This window comes from Lutra lutra, chromosome 5 (genome assembly GCF_902655055.1).
Source record: "Lutra lutra chromosome 5, mLutLut1.2, whole genome shotgun sequence".
Classification (NCBI taxonomy): Eukaryota; Metazoa; Chordata; class Mammalia; order Carnivora; family Mustelidae; genus Lutra; species Lutra lutra.
In genome coordinates, this window is record NC_062282.1 from 126,836,204 (window position 1) to 126,857,485 (window position 21,282).

Sequence of the window (21,282 nt, forward strand, 5' to 3'; positions counted from 1 at the left end):
CAGCCAGGTGCCCCCTTACCAGCCTTGAAATATATGAGTCATAGAGTGTTGATGAGCTATTTTCCTTTCTATGTTAGTGTAGATCCTCTACAACTTTACTTTAGTGCCACTGGTAATTTTAATAGCCTTTGAAATAGGTAGACTAAATAGGAAAAATATCCCTTTCAACACATTCTACATATTAGTGTACAAGTTCAAGTGCAGAATAAGTAGAATTTTTGGTTTAAATAATCTGGGAGGTCTTGTAACTTTGGCCAGATTGTATCCTTTGAGTATCCTCCATGAGACAGTATCAAACATAGAAATGAGTGACTTGTTACAATGCCAGGATGAAAGGCCAAAGTAATCTGAAGAAGCCTGTTTCATCAGGAATTCAGACTGATTGAGTCTTTTAACAAATGTGCATCTTGCTTTAAAATAATACCTTAAAATGACTGTACCAGTCTCTCTTTTTGTAAATCTCATGTGGGCTAAAGGGAATGCCATTTTGAAATACAAATTAAATAGAAAGAAATTATAGGAAGTTAAGTTATTGGATGAGTCCATATTCTGAATATTTAATTTATATTAGGGCAGCATTTTTTTCCCCTGTAGAATGATAAACTAATAAGACAGGTTTGAATAAAATTTAAATATGAATACAAATTCTCATATTAATGCATAATATTCCTGTATCACTTAATACACATTTTAGTTTTAGAAAGGTAATAGTATCAATGCATCTGTTTTATAAAATACAGGATACCACTTCCACAGGGAGCTATAGAATTAAGGTGGAGAATGTAACCAGTTAAAAAAAAAAAAGAAGAAAACTAGTGTTTTATGAGTCTGTTAAATGATACTCTGCAAATCTCCTCTCCCTTTTCTCCCTTCCTGCCTAACCCCCAACATGAACATACATGAACATGTACCGCCCCCCAGCCCCGGGCACAGGTTAGAACCATGGGCATAAAGACTCCTCAGATACACGCAATTTACCACAGGTCGTATGGGCCAACAGATAGCCCTCCATGCCTTGGAAGAACTACAGGCATCTGGATTTTAATTTTCTTAATTCTGCAGCTACCTGGAAACTAGGTTTTATAGGAAAATTCTGTCGGTGGCCTACTAAGAAGATGTTCAGCCAAGTAATATTTCACCCAGTCCAAGCTTAACTCTGTATTGAGCTAAAAATCTTAGGACTGGAGAAAATTTTGCTTACGTGGAACAATCATACTTAACTAATAAAAAGCCCTTTTAAACATAGGGACTGATTTTTTTCCCAGCAGGGATGCATCACAAAACACAACCATTAAAAATTAAGTGGATTTAAGACAAGTAATATTAAGAAATTTACCAAATGGTAGTAATTTTTATCTGGGTATATTAAATTTCTTTTTAAATTGTAAATATGAATACTATGTCTTAGACAAATTTGTACCAATGTATGTACTAACAACATAGTACCCATTAATCAATGGAGAGGCTGTATTTTGTGTCTGTCTGCATTACATATTTTATATTCCATATGACACTTCTCTGAATTCATTTCAAATGTTCAGTCAAGTTTAAACAAACAACCAAAAAAAGAATTTTATTAAGGCAGCCAATTAAGCTAATTAAGTTAACTAATTTGCTAATATTTTAAATTAACTCTTGAGAATTGGTAGATAATATTTACATATTTGGTCAATTTTGTTGGTCATATTTTTCCTTTGGAGCCAGTTATATCATATACATATGAGAATGTCTAATGAATATTCATAGATACTAAACACAGCACTTTAGTCAACATTTTAAAGTATGTTATATGTAAAGATAAAATTACATGGACAGAAACTCCTTAATGTGTAAGTTTAAAAGCACCATGAAAGCTCTGAAGGAACGATTCAGAGTTTTGAAAAATAACTTCTTTAAAGTGTCCTCTTTCTTTCCAAAATCAGTATTTCCCATCATTGTTTTTTGTTTTGCTTTGTTTTTTTAAGCCCAGTATCTGTTGAGTGTAAGGGACCTAGGGAGAGGGAATCATCAAAGTGGAGGGAGTATCACAGTCTGATACACAGTCATCAGGGACAATAAGATTTGGGTTTTTTTTAAAGGTTCATTTCAGAATATTTAGTACTTTCTTAAATCTCTATTACATATCTTTATAATATGAAATAATATATTTTATTAAAACCCTCCTAAAACATAGATGATAAATAGGTAGATAGATAGACAGGTAGATATAAATATTTTTCTGGAATGCCCTAGACAGAGTTCATAAAATTGACCTGACTCAGCAGTGTGATATATTAGGGGCTAACAGGCTATACCATAACAAGTTGTAAACATTTATTAAGATATATTATTCATTCTTCCTTCCCTCAACAAATATTTATTGAGGGCTTAACTATTTTCAAGCTCATCACAGCTTGTCAGATTTAGAGTGAGCTGATATGAAAAAGTAGTTATCACATAAGCACTTTATTTTGCATGAAGATGAAAGAAATGCACCACTGTAATTTTGGAATATAAGTGATGCTAGCAGGCATCATTTAGAGAATCACACTGGCATCAGGAAATGCTGAAAGGGCCATTCAGCAGAGCCAGGGCAAATGTGTGAACACAGCCTCCCTCCATATTTTCTCATATTAATAATCATTAGATTGACAGAGTTGAATTGCGTGTGTTGTCCTCTATAGAAAACAAGGGTAGATGTGTCAACACTCTCCCTTAGGAATACAGAAAGCAGTTTGATTTAAAGTCAGAGTTTCTTTCTTTTTTTTTTTTTTCTGTTTTCTTTCGAATGAAGGAAAGATGGATGAGGAATAAAATAGGCAAACTGGTTTGCTCATACTAAGTTTTGAGTCCTGACATATTTAAGATGTGATTGTTTCTCTGTCAGGTAGGAGAAACTTAGCCACCTTAACTACGAATTCGATGATAAGTGGAAAGGCATAAAGTCTGATCTTTTCTTTTCCTTCAGGTCTTTAATGATTTTTTCTTTGTGATAGCAAAGATTCTAAAGTGATTTGATCAGTTCAATTTTATATCAGAGAGTCAGTACCTTAAATGAATATTGGTGAGCTGATTATGCTGTCTTATAAAATCATGTGTTTAGAGATGAACATGGGCATGAGGTAAAACAGGTAAAATGTGGAAGGATCTGTCCATGGATTTGTTGCAAGTTTCATTTGTTACTATATAAATTTACTGAATTTTTTTTTTTTACTTTCACTGGTTGGAAAAGTTTGCATGATTATTTTGCTTTTCCTCTCTACACGATGATTCAAGGTCTTCTAAGCTAGAGCCACATCTTAAATTCCTTTTCCCTCATCTCTGTCTCTTGATCTACACATTTTTCTGCATTTTGAATGGGGAAAGAGTAGACAATATGGTGAAAGGTTCTGGCTTATTACTCTGGCACCAGCCATTTCTTTTATAACACACAGCTTTCTGGCCAACTCCAGTGATGTTAAAATGAAATTCTTAGGGAGGGTGTTTTGACACATGAATATGTGTGTAGTGAACAGGTGTTCGTTTGGGGCTGCACCTCACGGCTTGCATTTCACAGGAGAGGCAATTACACTGACAGGTATCAGATTCAGAGAGTGAGAAGCCAAATGACTTTTAAAGCATGAACAGAGCTTCCTGTGGCGGAGATTCATTGCTGTGGTCTCTCAGGGGCTCTCCATTTTCCAAGCTTACAGAAACCACATCCCTGTTTGGAAAATATTTTTTGTTCCTTCCCTTGCTCACGTCATTACTGTTGCTATGGTGAGGAAGTGAGTGCCACATGACATTGCTGGAAAAATCAACACTGACGTATTTTTGTTCAGCAAATAAGCCACTACGCAGCTTGTTTTTTATTTGCAGAGGCTTGCTAAAAATTGTCAGAACACCAAAAAGGAAACATTCATTTGCGTAATCTACCTTGGAAATGAAAGTCTTGTGGAAGTGTATCAAGATAACTCCCTCCTGTATCATGCTTAGCGAAATAAGTCAATCAGAGAAAGATAATTATCATATGATCTCCTTGATATGAGGAAGTTGAGAGGCAACGTGGGAGGTTTGGGGGGTAGGAAAGGAATAAATGAAACAAGATGGGATCGGGAGGGAGACAAACCATAAGAGACTCTTAATGTCACAAAACAAACTGAGGGTTGCCGGGGGGAGGTGGGTAGGGAGAGGGGGGTGGGGTTATGGACATTGGGGAGGGTATGTGCTATGGTGAGTGCTGTGAAGTGTGTAAACCTGGTGATTCACAGACCTGCACCCCTGGGCTAATAATACATTATATGTTAATTTTTTTTTTTTAAGATTTTTTATTTATTTATTTGACAGACAGATCTCAAGTAGGCAGAGAGGCAGGCAGAGAGAGAGAGAGGAGGAAGCAGGCTCTCCATTGAGCAGAGAGCCCGACGCGGGGCTCAATCCCAGGACCCTGGGATCATGACCTGAGCCGAAGGCAGAGGCTTTAACCCACTGAGCCACCCAGGTGCCCACATTATATGTTAATTTAAAAAAAAGATAATTCCCTCCTAATGATGGTGAAGAAGATGAAATACATGATAGCCCACGTGAACTGAGGAAGAACAAAAACGTGTTAAGCTATTAGGCATACCTTGTATTGTTTGGAGCTTGTATCTTAGAAATGTCCCTCCCACTGTTTTTTGTGTTTTTTTTAAATAATCTTTTTTTTAATTTATTTTCAGCATATCAGTATTCATTGTTTTTGTACCACAACCAGTGCTCCATGCAATCTGTGCCCTCTCTAATACCCACCACCTGGTACCCCAACCTCCCACCCCCCCACCTCTTCAAACCCTTCAGATTGTTTTTCAGAGTCCATAGTCTCTCATTGTTCACCTCCCCTTCCAATTTCCCCCAGCTCCCTTCTCCTAACTCCCCATGTCCTCCATGCTATTTGTTATGCTCCACGAATCAGTGAAACCATATGATAATTGACTCTCTCTGCTTGACTTATTCCTCCCACTGTTTTAAAATCTGTTTTTAACAATTGAGTCTTTCAGCAGCACGGCACTACCCCATTGAGGTCTGAGCCTTTAGAAGAGGTTATGACTGATGTCCCTTTGTACCGTTCCTTTATATCTCTCTTTACTTCCCTGCTTGCCAAGGTGCCACGTAGGATATCAGGGGCCCATTTAGGATGTCCTTAGTATCAATACAGGATTCTCAGTTCATCTGACCCTGCGGCTGGAGACAATTACCAAAAACAAGATCCTAGACTCTCAGGGTTAAATGGAAAAAGCCATTTTTAAAGACTTGTAAATAATATATGATATTTCCGTTCAAGTGTTCTGAGTTTTACCATTATTAAGTAAATAATTAAGATTTTTCCATAAGGCAAGTACTTTGCCCAATCTACGAGTTTTAGCAAATGGAAGAAGGACTAAAGGATGAAAGGATTTAGAAGAGAAAGGAAAGTATGTTGCTGCTACTTAAATGCCATTTCCATCTGCGGTATTGGGTGATATCTATGGAGTGACTGCAAATGGATGCTCCATTAGGAAGTGGAAATGTGCCTTTGACAACATGCTTTAGATGCTGAAAACTGTGATGGGTTTTAATGAAAGCTATAAAATAAAGGCACAATATTTTCACCTCTGAACCTATTGCTGGCAGATTTACTGGTTGTATTTTTCTTGCATTAAGAATCTGTTTTATGTGAGCAGCTGATTTGTTATGTCTTTTTTTTTTTTTTTTTTTTTGCTTGCAGTGGCACATCTAGCGATGAAATGTGCAACCTATACATTATGTATTACATGGAAGCCAAGCACGCTGTTTCTTTCATGACCTGTACACAGAATGTGGCTCCAGAACTGTTCAGATCCATACCACCAGAGGCCAATATTCCAATTCCGGTGAAGTCTGACATGGTTATGATGCATGGACATCACAAAGGTAAAGCTGGTACTCGTTTAAAGTAAAATATGATTTTGTAGTTTATATTTTCTTGTGTGTCTCACTTGACTGTATAATTAATGTTTGAAAGCATCCACCTGTCAATCACATGTACACATAATCCGATTCCCACTTTTCCTTCCTTTGTAACCTACCTACCTTCCTGACATGCCCCCATCAAAACAGTGAAAGTGAAGAATCTAGTAGTGGAACAGACTAGTTTGGGCACCAGTTCAATAAATGTAGCTCTCTTTCTTCGTGTAATTCATGTTTTCTCACTTCCCCATTTGATTATTCCATAGTCAGTAATGACTTACACAATTTATGAATTTATACACCAGTTCTAAAGAGTGAATTCAGTTTGCCAATGAAAATGGTTATCGTCTCCAACCCTACCCTGAATTATCTATTTTAATGGGCCTCCTCAAGCAAGAAGAGTTCTTGATTTATGAGGCATTACTAATCTTGGCCTTTTTGGTCTCATTCTCAGAATTGTTGATGAACTTACTCTTCATTTGAAAAGTGTTCCTACTGATTGTCATTTCATTAGTTTAAAATTGCAAAACCCACACCCTGTTTTATTGCATGAAGTATGCTGAGACTTTTTTGAGTTTTACAGATCTAATCGTAAAATGCCAGAGCAGCTTCTTATGTCTTTCTGTTGGAAATTTTATGAAACAAGTTTAAATAGCACTTAGATCACTTATTAAGATCTTAATATGCTTATAGAATTTGCCTTAAAATGTTCTTAAAGTATCCTTAAAATGTCACTAAATTCAATTTTTAAAAATACAAGCAGTTTTTTTAATGCATTTTTAAAATTGTCTCATGTATATATTACTGAAAGGGTAATTGATCTTGTTATTAAGTCAGAAGTCTGGTAGATGGTGGTTACACTGAAAGTTTTTTGTGTGTGTGATTAAGAGCATTTCTAGCATATAAATTCTTCATACTGTTTTTTGTTTATTTTTTTGTTTTTTTATAAACATATAATAATATATTATTAGCCCCAGGGGTACAGATCTGTGAATCGTCAGGTTTACACACTTCACAGCACTCACCATAGCACATACTCTCCCCAATGTCCATAACCCCACCACCCTCTCCCTACATATTATTTTTTTTATTAAACATAAGATCCTGGAAATATTTTTATGTTGATAGTATATTTCCAGTAAACTATTTAACATTTATGATATATCCCACAAATTTATGCTCAGCTTTTTTAATCCTTTACAGAAACAGAGAACAAAGATAAGACTTCTTTACTACAGCAGCCAAAAGGAGAAGAAGAAGTATTAGAACAGGGTATGTATGCATAGTTTTATAACTAGGCCTAAAAAAGTATTCGTGTTCTAATTAGGCAACCAACTTTTAAAGTTACTGAGATATTTTAGGTCTCTTTATCAGCCTCCATCCCTATGTACTGTTGTTTTTATATAATACATAATTCATGAGAAAATGGTCACTTGTTGTCTTCTAGCTTTGAAAGTAAATTTCCTCGACGTAATTTAAACTCATTAGATTTTTCCACCTTTGTTTTAGTTTTTTTAATATGGTAAGTTTTATATGTAGTGCAAATATAATCACTAGAAACAATTGTTGGGCTACTTTTGAAATCTAAAGGATTTGACCATTTAAAATCTTGTGTACTTTGGGCAATGTGTTTATTGACTCTATTTGAAAGAAATTAAGACTTAACCTTCATCTTGCCTCTCTTAAGGCATTCTTCTCTGCCGTCAGTAAAATAGGAGGGATTATCAATGTAGGCATTTGTAGTTTTGAGTTAAGTTGCTGTCTGATGAGTTAAGAAAGCATCGTTCTTCCACTGATCTGTTTCTTTGAAGAAATAACATATACTGCATGCGTTGACACTGAAAAGTTATTCTTCTCTATCTTGTTTTCTTACTAGTTGTTTCAAAGATGATACTTTGTGCTAGGCGTTGGAGTATATTATCAAGTTATTTGGACTAGATACGATATATTTTAAAGCATTTAGTTTCATGTTCCTCCAAGCACGTGTCTTATGACAACATGAAGTGTACAGGAAATAAGATTTTTCATTTGGCAATGGAGAGAAATTTCTCACTCTTTGGATTTTGTAAACCACTATAGGAATTCTTCAAAATATATTCTATTAGGTCTAGGCCAAAGACAATATTCTTGCATTAAGAATATTTACAAAGTTGAAGAATCCAGACTTTTTAAAGGAAGACATACACTCTGAAAGGGGATTAGGAGAAACTGTAATATAAAAGTTTTAAATTATATAAAGTCTGTTCCATAACATTTAATTATAACAAAGTGGCTTCTGGAAAAAGAATACAGTTTTAGCTCAAAGTTGTTTCTACTTTCTTATTAAGTCAGAAAAAGGGAGATGATTTTCTACTAAATAGTTTATATACTGAATGGCTCATATTAAAGTATTGAGTATGATTTAAAATAGTTAAATTTATCAATCTGTGTATATAACTGTAAGGAAGTCAGTAATTATAAATAACACATGGTAGTATTAACACTCTTTGTTATAACTGTACTGAAATTTGTTCAGATTTAAAGTGAATTATTTTGATATTGGATGCACTATTTGAAATACATGCCTTTGAAATAATTCGAGTTATCTTAGAATACATTTTGAAATATTAACATATGTGATAAAGTATAGAATGAGACCACCGTTTAGTGGATGTGCCTTATAAAATGGTAAGTTTCTATGGAAACTGAGGTTGATCTGTTTTCATTTTCAAGTTATTTGAGTTGATCAAGGGACACATTGAAACTTCTGAAAGATTAGAAACCCAGAGGTTTCATTAGCAGAAAAACCTTAAATGTTAGGTTTAATCTCTTCTTTCCAAATGAGATTTAAGAGATGTCATGTATACCTAAAAACCACATCCTTTAAAACGCTTTCATATTTTGCCATTCACTTATTCTTTCAAGTTTGATGACATATGTTTATAATATTAAGAAGTTTAAATATACCCAAAGCCTTACTGGTTCCAGAGAAGAATTCTGTGGACACAGAAGAAATTATTTTCTTAGAGTTGGTGTTTTATTCTACTTATGAATAAAAATGCTGTAAAGTGATTTAACTTGGGAGGAAAAATATATTCTTCTGACTGAACTTTCATGCTGCAGAAAATAGGCTATGGCATTCCTATGTTGAAATTAGTGGGCCCATGAAAATGTCACCTGCTAGGTTATGTGAAGGCAGATAACTAACCAAAAGCCATTTCAGTGTCCAGTGTAGCCCATATATTATTCTGCGGGGCTTTGTGCACTACTAGCCTAGAATTTAAAGAGAATAGAGAAATATACCAAGTGCATATTTGTGCACATAGTTTAATTGGTTCGCTAATGAGATCAATCTATCTCCTTGCAGTACACAGGACAGATCTACTCATTACTGAGAGAGTATCCCATTCTTCTCAGAGTTGTTTGTTTGCACAAAATGTGTATTTGTATTAATTCTCTGGGGAGATAAATTGGCCAGATAGCTAATAAGAGGGCTCTAATTATTCAAACAAATTATGCCACATGTGCTGATTTTTAAGTAAGCCCCCCAGCTCAACCTTTTGCCTTAGTTTGGTGCTCTGGCCAATACAATTTATGTGCAAGTACTCCGCCAGCTTGTATCGATCCTTTAAATATTTTAAATCCCCAATAAATAAAGCTGTGAGTCATTTCAGTTGTGCTAGCCACAAGTTAACAGACGGCATCTATGTTGGTCACACAGAGAATGTCAGACCCCCATTGGAAATAGAACATTTGTGGAGCAGGAAGGAAAAGACCTCAAACGTCAGAGGACATGTACTCAAAGGCAAGTTCTGTACCCATCAGTGACTAAATAATATAGTTCTGCCTGGATAACACAAACGATATTACTTCCTATCTTAATACACTGAAAAACATGTAGGAAGATAAAGGTCAAGATGTGCAATAAATGCTCTGTTGGGAAGAAGGGATGACTTTTACTAAGGTAGTAAAAGAAAGATGGCGGTAAAGATATTCACATGCTATAGGCTGAAAAAAAGGTTTTTTTCAGCCTATAGATTTTCTCCTGCTGTGCTGTGTTCTTTTTCCTGCCATTATTTATTTATTACTCTGTTTCTCCAGGAGGACCAGAAGTTGGGGGTCATTTGTATTCTAGTTACAAAAATAATTATCAATTTTTGTCAGAATATTAATCTTGATTGGAGATTTTACTAGTTTAAAAGGAATAGTTGAGTTATATGAATCTACATAGTACTTACACTCTTACCTCCTGCAGTATCCTTATCTGTATTTGCCTCCTGAAGAACAAAATCTGGTGTAAGGCTCTGGTATCTCAGACTTATCTCAAAAGATGTAATTATGAGAGATACCAGAAGAGCCTCATTATATGACAACTTTCTGTCAGGTTGTCCTGGATCATGCAACAATGGGACATATTTTTAATGAAGCTTTAATTAAGTCTGTGGGGGTTTGATTTATTTATTTATTCGATATTTATTTATTTATTTATTTGATAGAGAGAGAGAGAGAGAGAGAGAGAGAGAGAACACAAGCAGGGGGAGTGGGAAAGGGAGAAGCAGGCTCCCCACTAAGCAGGGAGCCTGGGATTGGGGGCCAAGCCAAAAACAGATGCTTAACAACTGAGCCACCCAGGTACCCCAACTGTGGGGAAGTTTTTAAAACATAATGCTTATTTGACTGATTTGCTAAATCATATTCATTTAAAAAGAAATAGAATTTACAGAAAAATCCGAAGAAGCAAATAAAATTCATACATCATCCCTAGGAATATGGGTATATATGTACATCTCAGTGTGAAAAATATATTATTGACACATTATTTTAATAATGTTTAGAGCATGTGTGCATAGTTTTGCGTCCTGTTTTTTAAATACTATATACCGAACATTTCCTCCAGCTATAAAAATCATTGGCAAGCGTGCTTTTTATTGCCTGTATATTATGTGTCTATACCTGCCCATACTGCTTTGAGACTAGCCTGTTTGTCTGTAGGTGAGCTAATCTGTGGTTGAGTTGATTATGTCTGCCTCCAAGCAGAAAAACACTAGCAGATATTCACAATGAACTGAAACATTACTATCCTTTGAAACCATTGTAAGTGAAGAATTGCCTGGGTCTGTAATAAGTACAATAAGCTAAACTATAAAACTCAATTAGACATTGATTCTAAGGGAAGGAAACAAATCCTGGGAGACTATATTATAAGAAGGGTGGCATTGAGGTTTTCCAGAGCAGACACAGAAACACATCCTCTACTTATAGTTGGCCCCATTTAGGAAAATAAAGCGTGTTTTATAAGTTCTCTTTATTTCTTAGGCATCATGATTTCTTATATCTGTTCACTCTACCAGTGATACAACCCAAGCTTTCTGTCAGCATTGTTTGGGTAAAGAATAGGTTCTGAAACCAAGAGGTTTACCAGCTTCAGGCAAGATTCTGTGCAGCTACTATTAGGAGTTCTGACTTTGGGTGTTTCTCTCCCTTATAATCCAAGGTAAAGGTGCAATATTGAAATTTATGTTAGTTGTGTTGAGAAGATTTGATGTCTTAAAAAAAAAAAAAAAACCTCATGGCAGAGCTGAAAGTCAAAATCTACAATAGCCGTTGTCCTTGTTATTGTACATTATGCGCCAGACAGCATTTCTTTTGCTGCAGAAAGGGCCTTTAACATGTTTTATTCAGTTTGCTCCAAACTCTTCTCATTGTAGTCTTTGTGCCCTCATATAATCAATCTTTCTACTCAAAGGTCAGCATGAGCGGCTATATTCCCAAGGCAGGGAGAATATGACAAAAATATAATTTGTAGAGGGAAAACACTCCATGACCCCAGATAGTTAAAGGTCTTCAGACACCTTCTGTTAAACAGAATAATTTCACAGTAGTTTTATGCTAACAAAAATGAATTACCATTGGCATGTTTTATCAAATAAGCAGAATCAAGGGAACACAGTTGCAAGTTAAAAAGACCATAGTCTACTGTGAACACTTGTTAAAGTAACCGTTGGTAAACCACTTCTGAGAGGAGTGATACAAAGGCTAGACTTAGTAACTCAAATTTCTATTTCTTTGCTTTGTTCAAAATAGAATACTCCCTTCATTCCCTAATAAAGTACAAGTGGTTTTAGTAGCACCTTCTTGGCTAATTCCAAAAACCCACAATGCCACTTTGCTGTTTGAAAGAGCATACAATTCTTGTTTGTATTCCCATTCGCGAAAAATTTATCAGTTCATTATGATTTACGAGCAGCTCACAAGTCTTTATATATTGAACTCATCTATCAAACACAATTCTAAATACCCCCCAAGGCTCTGGGAAGCTGAGTGGATGCTGTTTTGAATTGGCTTCCTAATCGCAGAATAGGCAGATGAGAACGATCATTTATCACACAGTTGTGCTTTCTGATATACATCTGTGTGCATGGTAGTTGCAAAACCCATCATCTGCTAACTTCCCCTTTTCTATATGTGTCTCCTTTGTTCAATTCAGTAAAAGAAACAAATAATAAAGTTTTGCTTCATTTGCGATCCTTGAGCTGGTCGTCATGATCATGTTTTATTTCACGAACCCTGGTAGGATCAATGTTAGTGATAAGTCAACGTTAATAAACCGAATCAACTGACCAGAGGGGGAAATCAAGTAGGACTGAGTTATAAACCAAAAAATTAAAATCTGAAAAGAAACGCTTCTATTTTTCCATTCCTCATCTCTCTCTCTCATTAATTAGTTATTATGTTCCATGTTGCAGTCTCGTTAGCTTGGTTATTTGGCATACTTTATCAGTGGCTAAACTGCTGATAAACATCCTATTCACTTTCCAGGTACCACAGAAATCACAGAACAGTAACAAAAGTTGTTTGTTTTAGGTAATAAAGTCCTAGTGACACGCGGGGGAAATGGGACTTCATATTCTGAAGCTTACCACATTGATCCTGATCATTTTTTTTAAATGCCTCCACAATTAAGATTTTTACACTGTTTCAAAGTAACTTATTTTTTTTATTCAATAATTTTGAAGCTATTTTATTAAAAAAAAAAAAACTCACGGGGCAATTTTTCAATGTATGTTTTTCTTCCAATTTATCTCACCATATTCTGGAAAGTAAACCAAAGACATTTTCATGTTGATGGCAGAGAATAGTGAATGGTCCCTACTAACTAGAAAAATGCCCATTGAGTCATGAAGTAGTTAATGGAAGCCCACAACTTAACGAATCGGGTGTTGAACTGGTAGTGTTTCAGATTTTCTCCTACTGTGCTGTGTTCTTTTTCCTGGCACGTTAGCTGCTACCACAGTTATGTTTTCCAAATCCAGACCCACGCAGTCAAATTACTTAAAAGAACTAGAACATTTCTGGGTTTTATAAGATAAGAATCAAAGTTTGAGTGAGAAAAAGCAAGAAATGGATTCACTGCAGCCTAAAATCATCAAAGAAATATTTTTATTGCTATTGATAGCAGAAGCAAAGGGTGACATTTTTAACAAATTATTTTTCATTGTAGATTAATTTACTGAGTATCTGCTGTGATAGGAATAGTATTAATCACTGGAAATATGACAGTGAGAAAGAAATGAGAGGATTTTTAAAATTTTTTTCACATATGGGGCGCCTGGGTGGCTCAGTGGGTTAAAGCCTCTGCCTTCAGCTCGGGTCATGATCCCAGAGCCCTGGGATCGAGCCCTGTGTCAGGCTCTCTGCTCAGCAGGGAGTCTGCTTCCCTTCCTCTCTCTCTGCCTGCCTCTCTGCCTACTTGTGATCTCTGTCTGTCAAATAAATAAAAATCTTTAAAAATTTTTTTTCCACATAAAATCGTATTTATCCCTTGCCACCTGTCCCTTCCCAGATAATTGAAATATACAAAAAAAATTTTTAGAAAATCTTACAGAATTTGATCAGACATGTAAGGTATATTGCTGATGAAGTGAAAACTATTGAAGAGACGGAAACAATTTCTACTTTTTCAAACCATTATTCTTTAGGCCAGTTTTGTACAAGTCACTATGTTACATAGATATTGACTAGTTTACAACCATTTTACGTTATAATATGAAGAAGACAGGCCAGGAAAGGACAAAAAGAAACATGCTCTGTTAAAGAAGATACCCAGCCCCTGGCCTCAGAAGGCAGTTGATTTAAATAGAAAAATAAATAAATATAGTACGATTGTCAGGTCCAAGGTAATTTCACAGGAAAGGTTTTATTGGCCATTTTAGACTTTTTTTTTAAAAAGGGGGGTGGGGGGGGACAACCTGGATCCAATAAAGTGATCAGTTAGAAGGTGGGCCCCCATTCATGTTGCTCCTTCAAATCCCAGTTCCACTTCCTCCTAGATGTGCAGGTTAGTCCTTTACCATTAATTTCACCATCTAAAATGAGGACAAGGGGTATTTTGCAGGTATTAAATATATTCAATTATATAAAGCAACTCAGCAAAGTAATTAGGTAATGCTAAGCTCACAAACCATATTAGCTATTACTATTATTATCATGTATAGTTTATAGAGTACTTATTTATCTGTTCTCTCTGTCAACAATAGGTAGGGTAATTATATCCAAGTTTTTCCAGGATTGTCCTAGTTTATGCCTAGTATAAATATTAAACAATACCCTTTCTCTTCTCAAATATGTCCCAGGTTGGGAAATAAATTACACGGTCATTTTAGCAGTGGGATAGCGGAATAAAATTAGCAGAATAAAATTAGAGAAGAGCACTATGCAATACATAGGTGGAAAGAGCTGAGAAAAGTCAGGGGCATATAACCAAGGAGTGTCCAGGTTGTCAGCTCCCATCGCAAGTCAGTTCCACAGAGGTAGGCCAGCTTTATACCATTACAGACAGATGATGACATTGAATAAAAATCAGTTCTGAGGAAGGGGAGAAGACCAATCAGATGATAAGAATCCCAAATGAATCATGGTAGTAGGGAGTGAAAAAAATGACACTGACATATCAGCGTTGACAAATCACTTGACTTTGTGATTCACTGGTGACAGAAGGTTGAATCCAGCTTTCTGGACTGATTGACCCAAGACACTTTTCATCATCCAGAGAGATACCATAAAACGGATGAAGTCTGAGGAGAAGATTAAGAGCTCAGTTTTAGACATGTTCAGTTCAAAATTCCTGTGAAACAGACATCCAAGTGGAAATTTCTAGAGGGTGGTTTTAGCTATCAATTTGGTAGTAAGAGAGCTCCAGATATGAGAGTCATTTGTCTGGAGGCAGCAGCTGAAGACTGGGGAATGGTTGATATTTCTTGATAGGAAGGGACCTTTACCAGGGGAAGAAACGATGCCAAGGATAGACTTCAGAAAACACCAGCATTTTCATATGCTGGGCAGAAGAATAAGAGAAAGCAAAGAATACAGGCGGAAAAGATCTAGAAAAAACAATGTTATAAGAAGAGAGTTTCTGAAGGGACCAGTGGGTCAGTTTGAATGGTCTCTTGGCTTTGGCAACTAGGAGCTCTTGAGCAACTCGTGAAGAAGTCATACAGGCATGAAAGAAGATGTGGAAGCAGATGCCTTTGGCCTTGGATATGAGGAAGGGTAAAGTGCCCTTGCACTGCCCAATACGGCAGACACTGGCCACATGTGGCTATTTAAAATTGGTTATACATTAGTTGGAAACAAGTAAAATTAAAAATTAAATTCCTCAGTCACACTAGCCACATTAGAAGTTCTCCATAGCCCCGTGTGTATAGTGGCTTTCATGTTGGGCAACACAGGTATAAGGATATTCCCATGATTGCAGAAAGCACCGTTAGACAGTGCTGGAATTGTTAAAGGAAAGGGAAGGCAGAAAAGTTTGAAAGATGTAGTGCGTCTGAGGAAGGTCTCTCTTGCCTCCATGGCCGCTCAAGATAATTGCAGAATGAGTGTGCTTTTAACCTGAGTCAAGCCTTTGGCAAAGAATTTGTAATAGAAAAGAAAAGAAAGGAAAGCATTTGGGAAAGGCTCCGGAGGTACTGGGAGGGCTGGCATCCAGAACATTGGAGTGGGAATATTTCTTTGTCCAAAAACAGAGAGAGAGAAAGTGCAAGTACCACTTCCTTTGGTAAAGCTAGGAAGCAAATCCCTACAAAGCCACAGTGACTTGGTGAGAACGTATAGGGCTATAAATTTAAAGGAGCTTTTTTTTATTATTATGAAAATCCCAATATTTGAATACGAGATAAGAACTGAATTTTTAAAAAATTTTAGGTAAACTACAGACTGAAGCAGATGCACGTGCGTGTTGCAACTAGAGATTATTTCTTTTTTTGCTGGTAATTATAATAGTTACAATTTGGCGATACCTACTTTAGAATATACACTGGACTGGGCTTTTTAATTTCTTGAAATGCACAAAACAATTCTGTATTTGTATTAATTCATTATCTTTATAATGTTAAGTAACTTGTTTAATGGCTCAGAATAGCCACTAAGTGTCGGGGTTGGATTCAAACACTCCTGGGAAATACACACCAGACATTGTAACAGTAAAAATTCAGGGGAGGACCTGAGTGCTGCAGGAGCACAGAGCTGAGACCCCTAACCCTACCATCAAGGTGCCAAGGAAGGCATCTTGAACATAAATGACACTGAAGTAAGATCTGAAGGCTTAGGAGCTAATTGGTTACTGGGGAGAGTGTGTCCCAGGAAGAAGAAACATCTAAGAGTTGACATTCAAGGAAGGGGAAGCCATGTGGCTGTACCGTAAACTGAGAAGAAAGAAGGGACTCTTGAGAAATGAACCCCGGCAGAGACCACACAATTTCCTCTGTTTATTTTCTCCTCCACCCATTGCACTCAAGGTTAGATATATATGGCTTGGAAAAATACTTAACATTTCAGGATTTCATCTATCCAGTACCGCAGAAGAGAAACTCTCTGCTTTGCACCTAAGGATGTTGGAGATAGTCATTTAGTGGTCTCTCTCTCTCTCTCTCTTTCTCTCTCACATGTAATCTCCATAAATGAGATGCAGCCCTGCAGCTTTGTTTTCATAAGGCCAGTGCAGCCTTTGTGCAGCCAAACCCATTACATTGCTAAAGTTTGTTTTCCTAACCCAGTGATCATTGTGAATGACAATTTCAAAGGGAACGGAGTGCTGTGCATTTTCTGCTTCATCACGGCTCTTAGATTTTTACTGACACACCTTAGTAACTATGCAGAGTGACTAGTCTGCATTCCTCCATCAATATTAGCCTAATGACATGGATTCAAGTTTTCAAATGCTGATTTTTGTCTGTCCTTGAAATAATCTTTTGTTTTATTTTCAATATATGTGTTGCACTGCACAACAGCACATTAAACTATGTATGTTTGGGGGGGTGGGGGGCCAGAAGAATTTAGCAGAATGGATTAATTTCTTTCCTGTGAGGCCAAATGCCACGGTGGCCTTACAGATTTGGTTGAGTTGTAATTTGCTTTGTTCATTTTACTGAGATTGGCCCTATTACTTGGTAATTATTTTTTGATTGAAGATTTCACCTGGGATCAGCTGCTTTCATGGGCAAGAATTGAAAACCTACTTTGAATCATTAAACCAAGATATTTGTAAACATGACAGGATCTCTTAGCATCATTTTGGAAAGACTCCACATCCCCTTGTACCAGTTTTTAAATCATATATTCTTCAGTGGAATGTGTCATAGTTAAACCAGTTATCATTTTCATTTCCTACCAGTCATAAAAATAAGATTTTGTAAATGTTAACTGACCATGCTATAAATATAATTAAAATTGAAGCAATAGTACTCTATCGTTATAACTGATTTCATTAGCAGCACTTGGAATAGGGTGAGGAATAAGTAGAAATGAGTGTTTGTTACCTTTGGGTTTGGCTTTAAAAAAAAAGCAGATTCATGTTTCTACTGAAAATGTAAACATGTTTCCCATTCACATAGTTGATATAAATGGACTTCAAACCGTAGATGAAAGTGATGAGGGTTCAAATGCTTTATGAAACTTCCATGGTCATATTTTATATCTGTCATAATGCTTTATAAATCATTATTGTCATGGAGTTAGGTTATCATATCCAAGTTTACTTTTTAGTATAGAAAGACATAAAATATATTTTAGTGATGAATCATTCCAATGATACTAGTTTAATAAGATCTTCTCTTTTGTTTGAAAGTAATTTAGAATATTCTTTTCTTGCAAAATTATTTTTCTGGAATTTGTTCATTTCTTATTGAAAATGAACAACGGGAGCTACTTACAGGAACACAGCCAACAAAATAATAGCAATAAAACTTTGGTTTTCCAATTTCCAAAAAGATGCGTATCTGTTACATTTCTTGTGTTTTATAGCATATGCTGAAAAATATACATTTAATTTCTTGTACATTATCCTCTAGTAAGCTTTGAAAGACAACTTCCAACGGTTTTCCCTGAAGGTAGCTGGTTCCTGATGTAGCTGTTGATAATGGCTTTAGAAATCTGATGAACCCTAACTTCCACATTAATTCAGCTCTACTGTGAAAACCATTTATTGAAACATGCCATGCAATCATATATGCATTGTTTTGTTTCCACTAATATGCAAATAGAGGTAATCTGGTGTTATTGACTCCTGAGATAACAGAAAGAATAGGTGGTATATGAAGTGAAATGGGAAGCATATTATTTTTTTTTATTGTTCTGGAAAATCGTTTTTCCCCTCCTGCTTGAATATCTGAGAGCAGCCTTCTTGCTTACTTATTATGCCAAATCAAGAGATGGAATCCTTAAAGCACAGAATTTTGTAAATTTTGCAATCCTACCAACCCTCCACTCTTTATGTCTTCTCTTTTTTCCACAGGTGATTTCTATTCACTACTTTCCAAGCTGCTAGGAGAAAGGGAAGATGTTGTGCATGTGCATAAATATAACCCTGCAGAAAAGGCAGAATCAGAATCAGAATCAGACCTGGTAGCTGAGATTGCAAACGTAGTCCAAAAGAAGGATCTTGGCCGATCTGATACCAGAGAGAGTGCAGAGCATGAGGAGAGGGGCAATGCTATTCTTGTCAGAGACAGAATTCACAAATTCCACAGACTAGAGTCTACTTTGAGGCCAGCAGAAAGCAGAGTTTTGTCATTACAGCAGCCCCTACCTGGTGAAGGAACCTGGGAGCCAGAACACACAGGAGGTGCGTTTAGGGCTTCTTTTAAAGAATGAGTTGTGGAGTGCTACAATCCACATTAGCAAAATCTGAAGGGAATAAAACTGAATGGGTGAAAAAACTTACCATCAATAGAACTCATCAGGAAAAGAAAAAAAAATCAGATATGAGTTATCAGATACTACCTTTGAGTTTTTGTTTTGGTCCAATACTACATAAATTTGGTGTCCATTCAGTCTCTGAGCCAGAATTACTAGGACCAAAAATATCTAGATCATGCTGGGGAGGGTGACTCATGAAATTCAGGGTAACAAATTCTTACCAAATCGGTATTCTCTATTTTCCTCGATGGAAAGCAACTGAAAATTCACCACCTGATATATAAAATCTCGGTGTATGAAATGCTTATATACTACCTTCTTTTAAGGTAATTAAGTTCCTTGCAAAGGAATGTTACGCTTCCAGCATTCTCTTCCAACTGACTTGTAAAATAGAACCATTTTTGTGACTTTGATTTCTTAAGCTCCATTATCAATTACTATCTTAATTGGAAAATTGAGTAGTTATTTCTGAGGGGACCTCCAGCAAGTCAGAACCTTTCGGATTTATCTTTATTTCTAACCAGGACTGGCTTCTGTACATCAGAGGACAATACCTTATTCCCTTCGGGTTTCTCTACTAGCTTGCTCATGGATGCCTCACCTTTGTCTTTAACTGTGTTGTGGCCTCTGTCGTATTGTTTGTTTCATGTTACTTGCTAATGTGGAAAGCCAAATAATACAGCATGTGGAGATCATCTCTGAAAAAGTAACGGGTATGGGTGCGTGGCAGCTGTCCATGCGTGGGCTGGAATGGCGCAGGCTGCCGGCTTGGTGTTTTCAAATACAGCTTTGCAGGAAGCCATAAATTATTCAACACCCAGCTGATTTTTATCTATAATTGAAAAAAATTAGCAGGAGGTGCCTTTTGCTCACACAGAAGTTTCAAGCCTTGTCCATTGGGACTGATCTAATAGTTTCTACGGGATGTTAACTGGGACCCAGGTTTTTACATCTTCATATTTAAATCGGATCAGCCCTGCTCTGACTTCTTCTAAATTTATCTAATGAAACTGTTTCTCAAGAGGGGGTCCCTGAACTGCATTGCATTGGAACCAGATAGAGTGCTTATGAAAAATCTAGACTCCTGAATCCTATGAGAGAACAACGAAATTGACATTTCTGAGTGTGGTGCCTAGAAAATCTGCAGTTTTTCATGCCCCTATCCATCTCATAAACAAACTCGAGTGTCTTCCTGAACCCCCACATGAAAGATAGTAAATGGTAACCCATGCAACATGAAAGTATAAAAGGCAGAAGGGCCTCTTTGGTGAGAAGACAATTCTGTTCAAGTGTGAAATGTTAGAATTGCAGCCCATTCATTCCATGACTTCTCTCTGTCACTCCTGAATTTGAAAAAATGTGGTAGTTATTGATAGGTATCCTAAGTGTCCATGGTAGAAATCATCATTTGACTTAAAGTACTGTATTCCTAAAACCCGTTTAGCTTTTCTAAGGAAGAAATATTTAAAATAGGGGCACCTGGGTGGCTCAGTGGGTTAAGCCTCTGCCTTCGGCTCAGGTCGTGATCTGAGGGTCCTGGGATCAAGCCCCACATCGGGCTCTCTGCTTGGCAGGGAGCCTGCTTCTCCCTCTCTCTCTCTGCCTGCCTTTCTGCTTACTTGTGATCTCTGTCTGTTAAATAAATAAATAAAATCTTTAAAAATATATATTTAAAATACCCCAAGTACATTTACTTGCTAGATCTCCTACCTTATAGGGTGGTCAAAATGACAGTACCCAGGGAAAAAATGATTCTGCATGATCTGGGTCAGAAAATTCCCTTTGACTTTAAATATGTGGGTAAATGTCACTGAGTTAAATAAAACAATGAGTCATAGAAACATACAGCATGAATCCTAATTATAGAAAGGAAATGTGCATGTATTTCTTTTCTGAAATGATTTATTTTAGTGTTACATCACTACCCTGATTCAAAAACTTTTTAAGCATTAAATTAAAAATAGTGAAACTCATTTTTAGGTAAGCTATTTCTGAGTCTTTTTCTTTTCAGTTTCCTTTCACCATTTACCATAACACAATGCAATAGCTAACCTTAACTGAAAATGTTTCATTCCTTTGTGTAAGCCAGAGAAAGACCTATCCTCAGGAAGCTTCCATTTGTAAAGAAGAAAGTAGGAAGTTATTAGCATACAGTACCCAAATAAAATATATTAGTAGTCTAATACA

The 21,282-nt window shown here is 36.3% G+C and overlaps 1 protein-coding gene across 19 annotated transcripts in view; it reads left to right on the forward strand.

Annotated features, from left to right (window-relative positions):
- Positions 1 to 21,282, forward strand: part of PAM (peptidylglycine alpha-amidating monooxygenase) — a 158,380-nt gene that overhangs the window by 94,586 nt on the left and 42,512 nt on the right. For 6 of the 19 annotated variants that reach the window (XM_047731699.1, XM_047731700.1, XM_047731701.1 and 3 more), the window contains exons 12-15: positions 5,702 to 5,886; positions 7,126 to 7,194; positions 9,623 to 9,706; positions 18,692 to 19,021. In XM_047731699.1, the coding sequence (XP_047587655.1) occupies positions 5,702 to 5,886; positions 7,126 to 7,194; positions 9,623 to 9,706; positions 18,692 to 19,021 (668 nt within the window). The remainder of the gene's footprint in view (positions 1 to 5,701; positions 5,887 to 7,125; positions 7,195 to 9,622; positions 9,707 to 18,691; positions 19,022 to 21,282) is intronic. The other 13 variants (XM_047731702.1, XM_047731704.1, XM_047731705.1 and 10 more) reach the window with 3 other exon arrangements.